Raw genomic sequence first — 14900 nt, 5'->3', positions numbered from 1 at the left:
GCGTCCTCGTCGTCGGACTATGTGACCCCCCCGACCTCTCCCGTACGGCAATTTATGCAACGACAGCCCCCCAGCCCTACTATTGCCAGGCCAGTGCCGGGAAGTGTATCGTTCTTGCAGTTAAACTGCAATGGACTGCGAGGCAAGATTGATGAGATTGTAGATTTTATGAGTCGGAAGAGCATATCGGCCGCAGCGATCCAGGAGACAAATCTGACTAACACCTGCAGCTTGCACAGTTGTCACGGCTACAATGTGCTACGTAAGGATCGCTCAAGGAATGGAGGTGGGAGTTTGGCCTTCGTTATACACCATTCCGTGCAGTATAGACCTAACTCGCCTGCGCTTGACGCTAGTGACCCCTACATGGAATGCATGGGGATAGCAGTCAGGTCTGGTACTGCCGAGATAGAAGTTTACAACGTGTATATACCGCCGGTTGGTAGCTGTGTCCCGATTAATGGCCAGGCTTACAACCCCGACATAAATGGGTTGCTGGCCATAATCGTCTGGTTCTAGTGGACTTTAATGCGCATCACACGTCATGGCATTCTCCCCTAGGTAACGACCAGCGCCGCACAGCTTTGGCAGAGCAGATTGATAGCTCCACGGTGCTATCAATGAGGAAAGAGGATGCCCTCACTAGGATTACGAGGAGGTGCAGCTCGCTAGACATCTCCAATGCATCCCCTGATCTCTCCAGCCAGGCCTGAAACGCTGGGTCGCGAATTGTCTGTGTGGTCGCCAGTCATTGTGGAATTTAGGGATAAGAAGTCGAAACACTGGTGAGCGAAACAGGGAGTTCCCCAAGGGGAGGTGATATCTCCGGCACTGTTTAACCTCTACCTATCCTCCATTCCACACCCTCCAGACGGCATAGAGATCGTATCATATGCAGACGATCATGGCATCAGGCCCCCCACCCATTGATGACATCTGTGATAGGTTGAACGTCTACCTCAACGAGCTTGCCTCATATTTCGCTGCAAGAAATCTGAAGATATCCGCCACCAAATCTTCAGCCACATTGTTCACTACAAATACGCGTGAGGTGAATACCGAGCTGACTGTGATGGTCGATGGAGAAATGATTCCGACCATCAAGTGTCCCAAAATACTTGACGTCACATTTGACAGCTCTTACACATTCTCCTCACATGCCACAGCAATCTGCAATAAAGTCAAAAGTAGAAACAAGGTCCTCAAGTCACTTGCTGGCACCACTTGGGCTGCAGACAAAGAAACCTTGTTGACCATGTACAAAGCAATTGGCCGGTCTGTGGTAAGTTATGCAGCGCCAGTGTGGTCTCGTCAACTTTGTGACACGCAGTGGAATAATATTCAGATCTGTCAGGATGCCGCCCTCCGAACTGCGACGGAGGGCGACTGTCTCCTCAGTTCTCATGTGGACCACCTCCATCAGGAGACAAAGATCCTACCATTGCGAAGACATAACTACATGCTGTCCAAGCAATACCTTTTGGGCTGTTATCGCAGAAATCATCCAAATCATCATCCACAGGCCCAGAAGCCTTAAGGTAGATCTACACGATCTAGAGCGTGAGGTTCAGCGCTACAAGAGAGAACCTCTAGATCAAGCGGCATAACAAGCGGGTCTAAACAACATTCATGCAGACCCGGTAGCAGATGCGGTGATTGGCTACCGGGTGAATGTAGTCCTTGGAGAACGACCGCCACCCATTGCACCCGAAGAAATCGACCTCCCCCGGCAAACAAGAGTAGTTTTGGCTCAATTACGTTCCGGAAGATGCAGCCGCCTCAATTCCCACAGAGCAAGGATTGATGCCGACGTGCAAGATGTATGTCCCGATTGTAACCAGGAACCGCACGATACACGTCACCTGTTTAACTGCCCGGCCAGACCCACTCGACTCAGACCCAGATCCCTGTGGACGCACCCCATCTTAGTCGCAGAGTTCCTGGGTCTTACACTCAACAGAATCAAGCAGTCGAAATATAGTACACAATAAACTGCTACAACAACAACAACAAGAGTACTAATATATATGTAGGTTTTATTTTAACCATCTCTAAAATTATTAACTTTGTCAAACATATGAAACCATTTCTTTTCAAAAGGGATATAAAAGAGTGGTCCCTTATCAATAAATGTGATTAAACTTGAATCAAACAGCACTCATTGATATGTGAGAAGTTTGCCCCTGTTTCTTCATGGAATGTTCATGGGCAAATTTGCATTTGAGGTGACCTAACAACTCAGTCATCGCAGCCGAATCGAGAGATGAGGACAGCGGGATGACGATGGAAGTGAGCGAGGGCTTTGCTAAGCTCACAATATGACCGAGAAAGCCATCCGGGGCACGACGAAGGAGACAGGGGAGTATGCACCGAAAGGAGACAGAGGAGTATGCATCGGGCGTAAGTGCAGAATGTTAGAAGGGAATGTTAGTTCTTCCCGCTTTCAAGTACTCTGGGAAGACCAACCAGGCCCTCCCGCAATGGAGATTCCAGACAATGTCCTGTGGAGGGATACAAATTCGGAACAGTAATGAAGGAAGCGCGCACGGCCCCTGAGTTTTCATGGTGGACTGTGACTTCCAAAAGGATGCCACAGCCATCACGGAAAGGGTTATTGTCGCTGGGAACGGTAAGGAGCCGCCCTCTTACGCCAGAGTGGCAAGGAAGCACAACAAGGATGAGATGACTTGTGCAGTCATCGATATCGGCAGTGCATCTGCTGGGATTCTACCAGATCATAGGTCTCAAGTGGAGGTTCTCGATTTTCAAATATGTGTCGAACTGAAGACGGTCCACCCATAAAAATTACGAGTTGCGAGTGTAGAGGGGACATCTTTACGCTGCACTTTGCGCCAGCAGAATGTATTGATACCGACAAACCGTTGTGGTGGGCATTAATCAAGATTGGGGAAACTAGGATAGGCAAATATTCTTATTTTGAGCCATCAGGCAGTGCAGTGGCAGGACACTCACGAACAGGGGCCGATGACGATATTGGGAAGACTAGGATAAGCAAAGGTCATAATACTAAAATATCAGGCAGTGCAGAGACGGTGGACTCAATACAGCCTAACGAACAGGGACTTGATAAAGGAACCATTACCGACTTTCTCAAGATTCGGAAGAATATGATAGGCAAAGATCCTAAAATTAAAACATCAGACAGTGCAGTGAAGGGAAACTCAATGCAGTCTAAAGAACAGGGAGCAGACGATGAGTCCATTACCCACTTCCAAGATGCCCATTTATCGCAGGACCAATGATTGAGGTCATTAAGATAAACCTCCACCTGAGCGAGACAATACATGCTCTGATGGAGAAAATCAGCAAGGGCAAGATTCATATCGCCTTAATTTAGAAGCAATGGGCGACCCGGAACAAAGTTTCTGGACGGAACCATATGAACTACCAATCATTTTGTGCTAACTCTGGTACTCGGCCGAGGACCTGCGTTGTTTGTCATAAAAATTTTAATTATATATTTTCCCCAGAGTTGTCAGAGAGACGGTGGGGCATACCTGGCATCACTTTATCTGCCTCTCTAGTCTCCGACACCGCCACCTACGTCGGAGGTGAAACGGCTGGTGAGGAAAGCAAAACAGAGAAGGTTTTCAATATGTTCGGAAAATTTAATCGATGAGGTACAGGATTGGATTGTCTCCATGGAACATTCCTTCTCTGACCATCGCTACATTAGGTTTAGAATAGCACGACCATATAATAATTTGAAACCCAAATGCAGAAGACTACTCAGAAGAAGGCTTGGACAATATAATTTAGGTTGATCAAGCATTGAAGACATTGACGACAATGTCAACAGGATTACGACTTCACTAGTGGAGTCTTTTGAAGATAGTTGTCCTCTTCGAGAAAGCAAATCTGTCCAAGAAAAATCCTGGATGACCGGAAAGACTCGCATTATTGGGAAAGAGGTCAGCCGACTTTATAACATAGCACGTTAAAAAAAGTGGAAGTTTATTGGGATGTGTACTACACACGGCTCAAGGAATGCAATAAGATCAGAGCAGCAAAACGTGCTTTCTGGAAGCTTTTCTGCGAACAGGTCGATAGCGTTAATGACGCCGCCAATATGAACAAGTTTTTCTCAAAAGCCCATGTCCAAACTGAAACGTTACAAGACGACAAGGAAGCATTTTATAGCCACTCCTATGGGTGACCACCATTAATAACCTGTTAGAGATGCTGACTGTGGAGGGATTTTAACCCGTCTGCGGGACGATGTTATAATACTTCCAAGAAGTAAGTATCCGAATCAGCTATGCAGAAGATCCGAAAGGGGCTTGCAGATGGTATACGACTGGGTTAGACCCAGGGATCTCAATTTTAACCCAGAGAAGACTGAAATCTGCCTGTTCACAAGATAGACGAAGATGGGTCAATTTGACGCATCACGTTTCTTCAACAGAACGATTTCGATATCTGACAAGGTCAAATACTTAGAAGTGATCTTCGACAGGAAACTGCATTGGAAGTTTCACGTTCAGTAGCGTACTTAGAAGGCTCACAGATGTTGGTTAAATGACACGCAGGCACGAAATTGGGCTTGAACCCTAGAATAGTCCACTGGCTCTACAGGAGCGTGATTACGCCTCAGTAATTTGGTGGACTACTATGGAGAAAAAGTGCAACATAAGGACCATACAACAAGTTCAGAGAACATGTTGTCTTGGCATAGGCGGAGCGATGAGGACCACGCCCACTAAGGGACTGGAGACTATTCAAGATATCCGACCCATTGACATACAGATTAAGTGTGAGGTAGCCACTACGGCTATGAGACTTAAGGCGATGGGAGAATTGGATTGAGGATGGGAGCAGCTCATACCATTGCGGTATAATCAAGGCGACGATAGGAAACCTGGAAGGAAGTGGAGAGGTTTCCGATCGGAAACCTGAGATGAACCTTGAAGTCGAGTGCGACGCACTGCTGCCATCGGCACAGTCTTGGATTGACGGAAGCCTAGTATTGCCATCTGGAAGATCATGTTACACGGATGTATCAAAGCTAGAGAACAGAGTGGGCCTGGGGGTTTAAATTAAAAATCCAGGGACTGACATCTGTTTTAGACTGCCTGACCATAAAATTGCCATAAGGGCAATAACAACCAGGACGGTAAGGTCATGAACAGTCTTGCAGTGTAAGGAGAAGATTAACGCCTTCTCTGAGGATGGGAAAATCCGCATTGTTTGCCGGTGCCGGGCCATAACGGAGTAAGAGGAAATGAAAGGGCAGACGATTTGGCGGCGAAGGCCATAGGACTGTCTCCAAAAAACTTGGTTAACCCGAAACCTTTCGGGTCGACGCAGTCCGAGTTAAGGGAGTGGGCGACGAATGCGCATGTAACATTGTGAAACAGTGAAACGGTCAGTTGGACGGCGAAAATCCTATGGGGGGATCCAGATCGTGAGAAGACGAGGCTGTTACTGAAAGGAAGTAAGAAGAAGGTAAGTATAGCTCTTGGTATCATAATGGGACATATAGGGACACATAAAACAATTAAGGATTTTGTAAGTAGCACGGAATTCCTAACTTAAAATTTTCTTTTTAGAGGTTACTTTATTGAGTTTTAGAGCGCACAACGAGCCGATTACTGGCTTAGGTGTATGTCCATAGTGGCATGGGGCGGATATATATCTGCACCCTCTTTTCGACCTAACCTAACCTGGGTAAGCATTAGTAATAAAAAATAGAAATTATTCACTTGCTTTGCCGATATTTGTTTAACTTTGTTTGCAGGAACTTTTACAATTGAAATGCGATCTAAAATTTTTGCAGCGATGGAATATTTTAACGTTAAGGATTTATAAAGGGTGATTTTTTTGAGGTTAGGATTTTCATGCATTAGTATTTGACAGATCACGTGGGATTTCAGACATGGTGTCAAAGAGAAAGATGCTCAGTATGCTTTGACATTTCATCATGAATAGACTTACTAACGAGCAACGCTTGCAAATCATTGAATTTTATTACCAAAATCAGTGTTCGGTTCGAAATGTGTTCAAATTTTGACAAATTTTGTTCAGCGATGAGGCTCATTTCTGGTTGAATGGCTACGTAAATAAGCAAAATTGCCGCATTTGGAGTGAAGAGCAACCAGAAGCCGTTCAAGAACTGCCCATGCATCCCGAAAAATGCACTGTTTGGTGTGGAGATGCTGTTGGACGCAACGTTACGGTGAATGAACACATTTCGAACCGAACACTGATTTTGGTAATAAAATTCAATGATTTGCAAGCGTTGCTCGTTAGTAAGTCTATTCATGATGAAATGTCAAAGCATACTGAGCATCTTTCTCTTTGACACCATGTCTGAAATCACACGTGATCTGTCAAATACTAATGCATGAAAATCCTAACCTCAAAAAAATCACCCTTTACTACTAATTACAGACGGACACCTTTGAAGGTAAATATTAGAATGAAAATAAAACTACGTATCTATACTCAACACTTTCAATTTTTTTTAACAGTCTATAAAATATTAAGCCAAAGCCATTAAAAACTAAATATGTGAACGTTTTTAATACATACGAAATTAATATTCGCAACGTGTAATAGAATAGAACAAAGGATTAATATGAGAATAAATAATACATCTACAATTAAATGAATTATCTCATGCGCATTGGTTAAATCTGAATGGAATAAAAGCCGAGATTTTTCCAAAATTTCGTTCAGATTTATTATTTACACAGTAAATATTTCGGATATTTTATTCCATAAATTATGTTGATTTCAGTTCAAAATATCTTTCAAAATTGTTCATCATATGTACTGCATAAAGAATAATTTAGTTTCATTAATTAAACGTTGAACCATAACGAAGTTCTTTTGATGTAATTATATTTTAGATACACATTAACTAAAAACGAATAAAAATGTCTTTAGCGCTATATGAAGTTCAACTTCATTCGAAAGTATTCTATTGGGTCATTTTTTTTTTGTGTGCGAGCCACATGAGTCCACATGTTGCGAAAGTGGAACGCTTTATACGGAGTAGCTGCAACGGCAGTCGCGGACAATCACGGACTGGAACGAGCTTGCTCACCTACAGGAGCTTGACGAGGATCCCCACCTCCACATGAAAATGTGGCTACAACAACAACTGTTTCATTCATTGATTTAAATTGCGTATAAAACATGAAAAATATTGCTAAAAAATCATTATATCTTTTCTTAATGATTCCAAGGTTCTAAAAAAAAGAACAATGTCGATTCCATTTTGAGCCTCTCTTCGTTGTCGGCGACACCGTCTGTAAAGAGTATTATAAACAAAATAATTTATATACATACATATTTAAAACGAATCGTTATAAATACCAATCTTAGCATTTTGCGGGGAATAACACGAAATCTTGATCCACATATGTTATCTTCCATCCTTAGCGCCCAAGTCAATATAATCTATATATATGGATAATAAAATACTAAAATATGATAATACTAATAATATGCATTAATCAATCCCATGGCAGCCGGCTGTATGTACCGGATTGACCCGATGAATTCCTTCATCGGCAAGGGCTGCCGCCTCAGTGTACCACACACTGCTACTACAACAACAACAATATTATGCATTAATAAATACCTCGTTTACATTCTACGATGTCCTCCAATTTTTTTGGTTTGGCATTTATTCATATACGGCATTTTTCTGCATTACACTATTTCAGCGCAAAATTTTTCACTATACATTTGGTTAGGTTTAAAATTATTACCAAAGAAAAATTACATTTTATGTAGAGATAAAAACCACACTTCTAATTTTCTAGATTTTTTTTGTCTAGCCACGCCACTAGCCATACCACTGTATGTAATAGAAGCTAGACATATATTTGACTCATTCGCACTTCTTTTCGTATTACATATGTGTGAATGTGAACACAATATAATTTTGGTCAATACACAATTTATACTATTAAATAACAATTTAATTCGAACAATTAAAAATATGTTAAAGGTATGACTTATTTACCAATCACTTGTTGTTATACAAAAAAATATCGAATTTTTATACCAAAAATAAATTAAGCAAATAACATCTGGTTGGAAAAGATTTTTATAAGTCAATACCATGTTTAATCGGTCAAATTTAGGTCTAAATTTTTTCTGTGTAACAATAAAAAAGGATATAAAATACGCTAAAAGGATGTAGAAAAATTTTAATGCATTTTTTGGCGTCTACCCTATGTTGAAGTCATAAAATCACAAGTTAAAATCATATTATTAGAAGTTAAAATCATAACATCACATGTTTTGGAGTACATCTAAATCCCCAAAAACAAAGTTTTTTCTACATCTTTGGAAGCAAACATTATCTTCCATTGCGTAGCCAAGATACAAATTTGTTATAGATATTTCCATTTCTATTTTCCATTGCAAGCTTTTAATACCCATTACCATAGAATGGGGGAATACTAATCTAGACATTTCGTTTGTAACACCTCGAAATATTGATCTAGGACCCCATAAAGTATCGTCTCGCCATTCTGAGTCGAACTAGTCATGTCCGTCCATTTGTCGAAATTACTATAGCAGTCGAACGCGTAAAGCTAGCCACTTGCAATTTTGCACAGATACTTAATATTGATGTAGGTTGTTGCGGATTGCAAATGGGCCATATCGGTTCAGATTTGGATGTAGGATCCCATATAAACCTATCTCCTGATTTAACTTCTTGAGCCCCTGGAAACCGCAATTTGCAATACAAATTTAGAAAAAATATTTTAAAGATCGTTAACTTCAATCTGTGTATGAAAGGTATTACATATTTATTTACTTACGACAATAGTGGAGATTCTATAAACAATAGCAGCAGTTACATTTTCCATGGATTTTTTATCGCTGATCACAAGTGGGGAGTTCAAACTAGCTTTCCAAGTTCCAATGGGTTTGCTATTATCTGAATTGCCACTACGAATTTGTACAACACGTATATCCATTTCAAAATTCATAAAGCTGTAGCCATTGAATGGCTTTCCTTGGTGGGATGCCAACTCAAAATCTCCATAAGATGTGGGTTCGGAAACCTATCACATTAAACATAAAACATAACAATAATTTCAGACATACCAATTTAAATGTTGATGTAAATGTTAATAAAAATCCTAGCATAAACTTCTCCCTCCCTCCACCATAGGACGGGGGTATACTAATTTTGTCATTCGGTTTGCAACTCCTCGAAATATTCGTCTAAGACCCCATAAAGTATATATATTCTTGATCTTCATGACATTTTAAGTCGATCTAGCCATGTCCGTCCGTCTGTCGAAAGCACGCTAACTTTCGAAGGAGTAAAGCTAGTCGTTTGAATACTTCTTATTAGTGTAAGTAGGTTGGGATTGTAAATGGGCTATATAGGTCCACGTTTTGATGCTATATAAATCTGGGATCTTGACTTCTTGAGAGTTCAAATCGGTCCATAACCTGACATAGCTGCCCTATAAACCGACATGGGATCTTGACTTCTTGAGCTTCTAAAGAGCGCAAGTATTATCCGATTTGCCTGAAATTTTGTACAATGGCTTCTTTCATCCACGTGTCGAATATGGTATAAATCGGTTTATTGCCTAATACAGTTCCCCTATAAACCGATCTCCCTATTTTACTTCTTCAGCCCCTAAAATGCGCAATTCTTACTAGATATGGCTGAAATTTTACACAATGACTTCTACTATGGTCTCCAATATTCAATTCAATTGGTCCGAAATAACCCACCTTGATATTGTTCCAATACCATAGCAATTCTTTTCTTTTATCCTTTGTTTGTCTAAAAAGAGATACCGTGGAAAGAGCTAGACAAATGCGATCCATGGTGGAGGGTATATAAGATTCGGCCCGGCCGAACATAGCACGCTTTTACTTGTTATTAGTAAGGTGATAACCACAGCCGAAAATTTTTCTGATGTTCATGCCGGGGTTTTGAACCCAGGCGTTCGCCGTCATAGGTGGTAATGCAATTTTAAGTTGAACTCAGAAATCGAAAATAAGGACGAAGATAAAACGATTCTACAAGCTTTAAGGCATTATAGAAGAAGCACATACACCCAAAATTTAGATTGTAATCGAAAGAACACTCAAGAAATTAGAAATGTATATATAGTCCTGCCTACATCGAATATCGTAAATAAATCGCGGAACACAGTGAAAGCAGATTGTGGAGTTTAGTTCTGTTTGACCCAGTAAAGACCTTGGCAATGAATGAGCCAGTGTATATTTAATATGTGTTGGTAAAATAACGTTTCCACTGTTTATACTGTATATGTGCTATGTGCAATTTAAAAAGGACATTGGAACCAATTTCAATGCCTAAAAAGGCCATACAGTCCGTTAAGACAGAGAGAGCTATTAAATACAATGCATTTGGTTTTGCCAATGTTATTTCTCAAATATGCTCGAAATCGGAATCGATCTGTAGAGGACCTTGCTAAAAATTGGACCGTTGTACATCACTTTTCGAACATTTTAAAACGGATAAAAACCACACATTTCGGAATAGGGGTTTTGGGACCTCTGGAATTCAAAATTCCTACTCAATTTTTTTGTTATGATTTTCACCTATTTGCCAATGACGCTGAACGCTTGGTTCGAATTCAGCATTTGCAGATTTCTTAAGTCGCCTTGATATACGAGCTGGTAGCATGCCTGTACTGGTAATCCGAGCATGCTCGTGTGTTCGATTCCCACCAGAGGCCTAATCTGTCGTCACTGTGGTTTCACAATGGACTAAAATAGTCTATGTCAGTGATGGGCACATTAACACTGTTAAAAAAACCAAACTGTTTTAGTGTGATTATCATCAAACATCAACTAAATGAATTGGCTTTGTAATGGAGGCAGCCAAACGAAGCCACACGAAGTTGTTGTTGGGCATAAACAGGCCTACGTGGCGCAGAGGTTAGCATGTCCGCCTATCATGCCGAACTCCTGGATTCACTACTTTTGTGATGCAAGTGGTGTCGCTATGCGGCACGCCGTTCGGACTCGGCATAAAAAAGGAGGCACCTCATCATTGAGCTTAGACTTTAATCGAACTGCACTAATTTCCCCAGTATCCCCTGTTCCTTAATGTAATGTTCATGGGAAATTTAGTAAAATGGATTTTGCCTATTCGATAGAATAAAGAACATGCAACATGAAACAGAGAATTTTGAACATTTTCATTTCAAATATTTTAGGATTAATTATGAGGATAATAAAAATGAAAGCCCTAAATTTTCGAAAGTATGGTCGTGAACAAATAATTAAGTTTTAATTGTACAAGTATAAGTATTTGTGCAAAATTACAAGCGACTAGCTTTATTCCTTCGAAAGTTAGCGTGCTTTCGACAGACGGATGGACATGGGTAAATCGACTTAGAATGTCAAGACGAGACGTGGGTCTCAGATCAATATTTGGATGTGTTACAAAAGAAATGGCGAAATAATATGTTGTAAAAAACAAATATATCAAAATATACTTCACTTGTAGAAATGCTTGTTTTAAATTAATATTTCTTTCTGGCGTGTTTGCTCCTTGGAAATCATCGCAACGCAAATATTCCATTTTTGTAGGCCAGGCTCCAGATTGTAACATTGTCCTGTGAAAATATAATAAGAAAGTATGAACTATAACCATATGAATGCCGGTACTCTGTTCGTGTTTCACTGTAAAACTCAACATTTTCTTCCAACTATTTATAAGATAATGAATTTCGAACCTAAAACAAAGACTGATTTCATTCTATGCGAAATACTTCTGTTATTTTGATGAAATATGGTCCATGAACATTCCACTAAGGAACAGGGACAAACTTCTCACATTTGATCTTCTCACAGATAAAATGTTACTATACATAAAAAAAATATCACGAAAATGTTATCAATCAATAAATTAATTGGTTCAATAATTTTTTAATTGAACCTCAATTTTTTTTTAATTACGATCACGATTGAAAATTTCGAAAATTTCAATTAAAAAAATATTCGATTCAATCAAAATTTTCAGTTATTTTATTTTATTTGAATACACAACCGGTAATGAAGAAAGTCAACCAAACATTTCATACGCACAGTCGCTTAAAAACCAAGAGGAAACCCCGTTAAATCTTCCCTTGAGAGTTCTATTGAAATATGAGTTCAAACTATGTTTGCAACTACTATGATGCAAGAAATGATGACCAATCAAAACATATTAATTCAAAGCATTCTCAACCAAATCTAATGTCCCTAGTAATATGGTACGGGAATGCAAACGGCTTAGCCAACATAAAAAAGAAGTTGATCACTTTCTACAGAATCAAAGTATTGATATTCTCCTAGTTTCTGAGATTCACTTCACCTCGAGAAACTGCTTTAGATTAATGGATATTCTACATATGACAGGCCTGTGGCGGGTTCAGCAATCATTATACGTAATTCAATGAAACATTGCCCACTGCCCGAATACAAGATCAACCACATTCAAGCAACATAATAAACGTCACTTATAATAAAATTGTTATTTCAGCGATCTACTGTCCTCCTAGATACAACATTGGTAAATATCAATTTTTAAAATACTTCACTACCCTTGGAACGAAATTTATTGCAGCTGGAGACTATATTGCTAAAAATACATTTTGGGGCTTACGTCTAATTACATCTAGAGGCACACAACTCTACAGTGCATTAACAACGTCCGAGCTGGACGCTATTTCAAGTTGACAACCAACCTATTGGCCCACAGACCTCAACAAAACTCCATACCTACTTGATTTCGTGGTAGTAAGCAATATAAAACGCGAAAACATATAGTTCGTCCATCGTTAGACCTTTCATCTGATAACTCTCCAACTAGACTAAATATACAAAATACATTTGCACTCAATTAGCTGGGAAAGTTCCACTGCGATCACAAGATGATATAGAGAAAGCAGCCAAATTATTCACCGACTTTTTAACTAATGCGACTACGGTAGTTACCACAAAAGTCCTCTTATATCAAAGCTCCTCACTAATGCAATCTAATAGTAACCATCAGAAGCAAATGACTTCAATCTCTGAAAAGCCACAAAAAGCATGCGTAGACCTATTGCTCACCAATCTCCAGTACGTCTGGAATCTGGCTTCTGGGCAAAGAGTGAAGAATAAAACGTTAACGCTTACGCAAGTTATCTTGAAACTGTTTTCTCTCCTAATGATACTTCAAATAGTTTCGTTCTTCCAAACCATTAAACTACAGATTTTGAATTCCCTGTAGTAAATACAATAAACAATAAGTTGCGTTTGATGCTTAATGAAATTGAATAAAAGATTTGAAGTATAAGGAATCGCCAGGTGGCGACAATATAAACGCAAAAATTATAAAAAATAACTTCCTCAATCAGCTGTCAGAATATTATTATTATTTTCAACAGCTTATTACATCAATCAATCTCAATCTTGGAAACGATCTGAAATTGTTATGTTCCAGAAACCTGGTAAGGACCCTACACAAATAAAGTCGTATAGACCCATAATTTTATCAAAATTATTTGAAAACAAATTACTGACAAAAATAAAACCTTATATATTGAACAACAGTGTAATACCCGATCACAAGTTCTGTTTTCGAGAGCCATAGCACCGCAGAACAAATACACCCTATAACAATTTCTATTAGATAAGCATACGAGAACAAACAGTACTGCGCAGCGTTGTTCATAGACATCTCCCCTGCATTCGACAGAGAGTGGCATGAAGGACTATTGTATAAAGCGCGTAGATTATTACCAGCCCATACCCATAAGTTTTTAGTGTGTTATCTTTCAAATAGGTCATTTATAGTGAAACCCAGAGGCATCAAAAATATATATGACGGCTTTCCACAAGGAAGCATATTGGGACCTATGCTATATATACTGCAGCCATGCCTGGTGCCGACACAACGGTCACGTCGACTTTTACAGATGAGGCTGCTTTTATTAGAATTCATCGTAGTTCGATAAATGCGTCTAAAGAGTTATAAATACACGTCCGAGAGCTAGAACAATGGTTGCAGAAAAGGAGAATTGTAGTGAGCGCTAGTAAGTGCATCCATGTAACTTTTACTCTTATTGGAGAATCATGGTCCCAATAGTAATATTCAACTCTAAAGATAAAGATAAAGTAAAGTATCTGGGAATTCACTTAGATAGACGTCTAACTTGGACTGATCTTATAAATGCAAAGTTAATCCAAATAAAGTTTAAAACAAGCCAACTGCATTGGCTCATTTGTGACTATTAAAATTTTCAACATACAAAGTTTGGCTATATAAAAGTATTATTAAACCAATATGGACATATTGCATACAGCTCTGGGGTACAGCATGTGCTGTAAAATTACAAAGAAGCCAATCTGCCATTCTACGAAGTATTGTCGAAGCCCCATGTTATGTCAGGAACGCTACTATTCCTAAAGATTTAAACCTCAAACCGGAAAAGGAGGAAATCAACATTTACACTCATTGGGGTCACCCCAATGGCCTTGCTCGAGATCTTCTGAACTTTTAAGGACGTGGGCGCCCCAGAAGAACTAACACATCAAATTTTGTAAAAAATATGCTCTTGAAAATGTTAAAAATAAAATAATGCTTTGTATAATTATAAATTCAAAATTATTCTAAGTAAATGTATACAAAAAGAGGTTATTTACATTGGTAAAACTCTTTAGAATTAAATTAGATTAAGATTTGTAAACTTATTGTTTTTATCATTTATTTCATTACTGTGATGGAAGCAGTTTAAATGACAAATTAATGGGATCAATTAATTTCGTGAAATCGAGTTTTATTTTTTCGGTGTAGTATGCTGTGTTATTATCAAGATTTTTATCATATTGTTTACTTAGGTTTTTACTGTGAAACTTCAACATAGTACCAATCTTCACAAGGTAAATAG

General features: G+C 39.2%; 1 protein-coding gene across 1 annotated transcript in view; it reads right to left on the bottom strand.

Moving 5' to 3' along the window:
• Window positions 1–14900, bottom strand: part of LOC106084855 (ionotropic receptor 25a) — a 46323-nt gene that overhangs the window by 7879 nt on the left and 23544 nt on the right. Inside the window, exons 5-6 of the mRNA XM_013248788.1 lie at window positions 11486–11600; window positions 8805–9050 (exon numbers count right to left, since the gene is read on the bottom strand). Coding sequence (XP_013104242.1) covers window positions 8805–9050; window positions 11486–11600 — 361 coding nt within the window. The remainder of the gene's footprint in view (window positions 1–8804; window positions 9051–11485; window positions 11601–14900) is intronic.

Source organism: Stomoxys calcitrans, chromosome 3 (genome assembly GCF_963082655.1).
Source record: "Stomoxys calcitrans chromosome 3, idStoCalc2.1, whole genome shotgun sequence".
In the NCBI taxonomy this organism is placed as follows: domain Eukaryota; kingdom Metazoa; phylum Arthropoda; class Insecta; order Diptera; family Muscidae; genus Stomoxys; species Stomoxys calcitrans.
The sequence above is the reverse complement of the archived record's forward strand: the minus strand, read 5'-3'. Positions and strand labels throughout refer to the sequence as shown.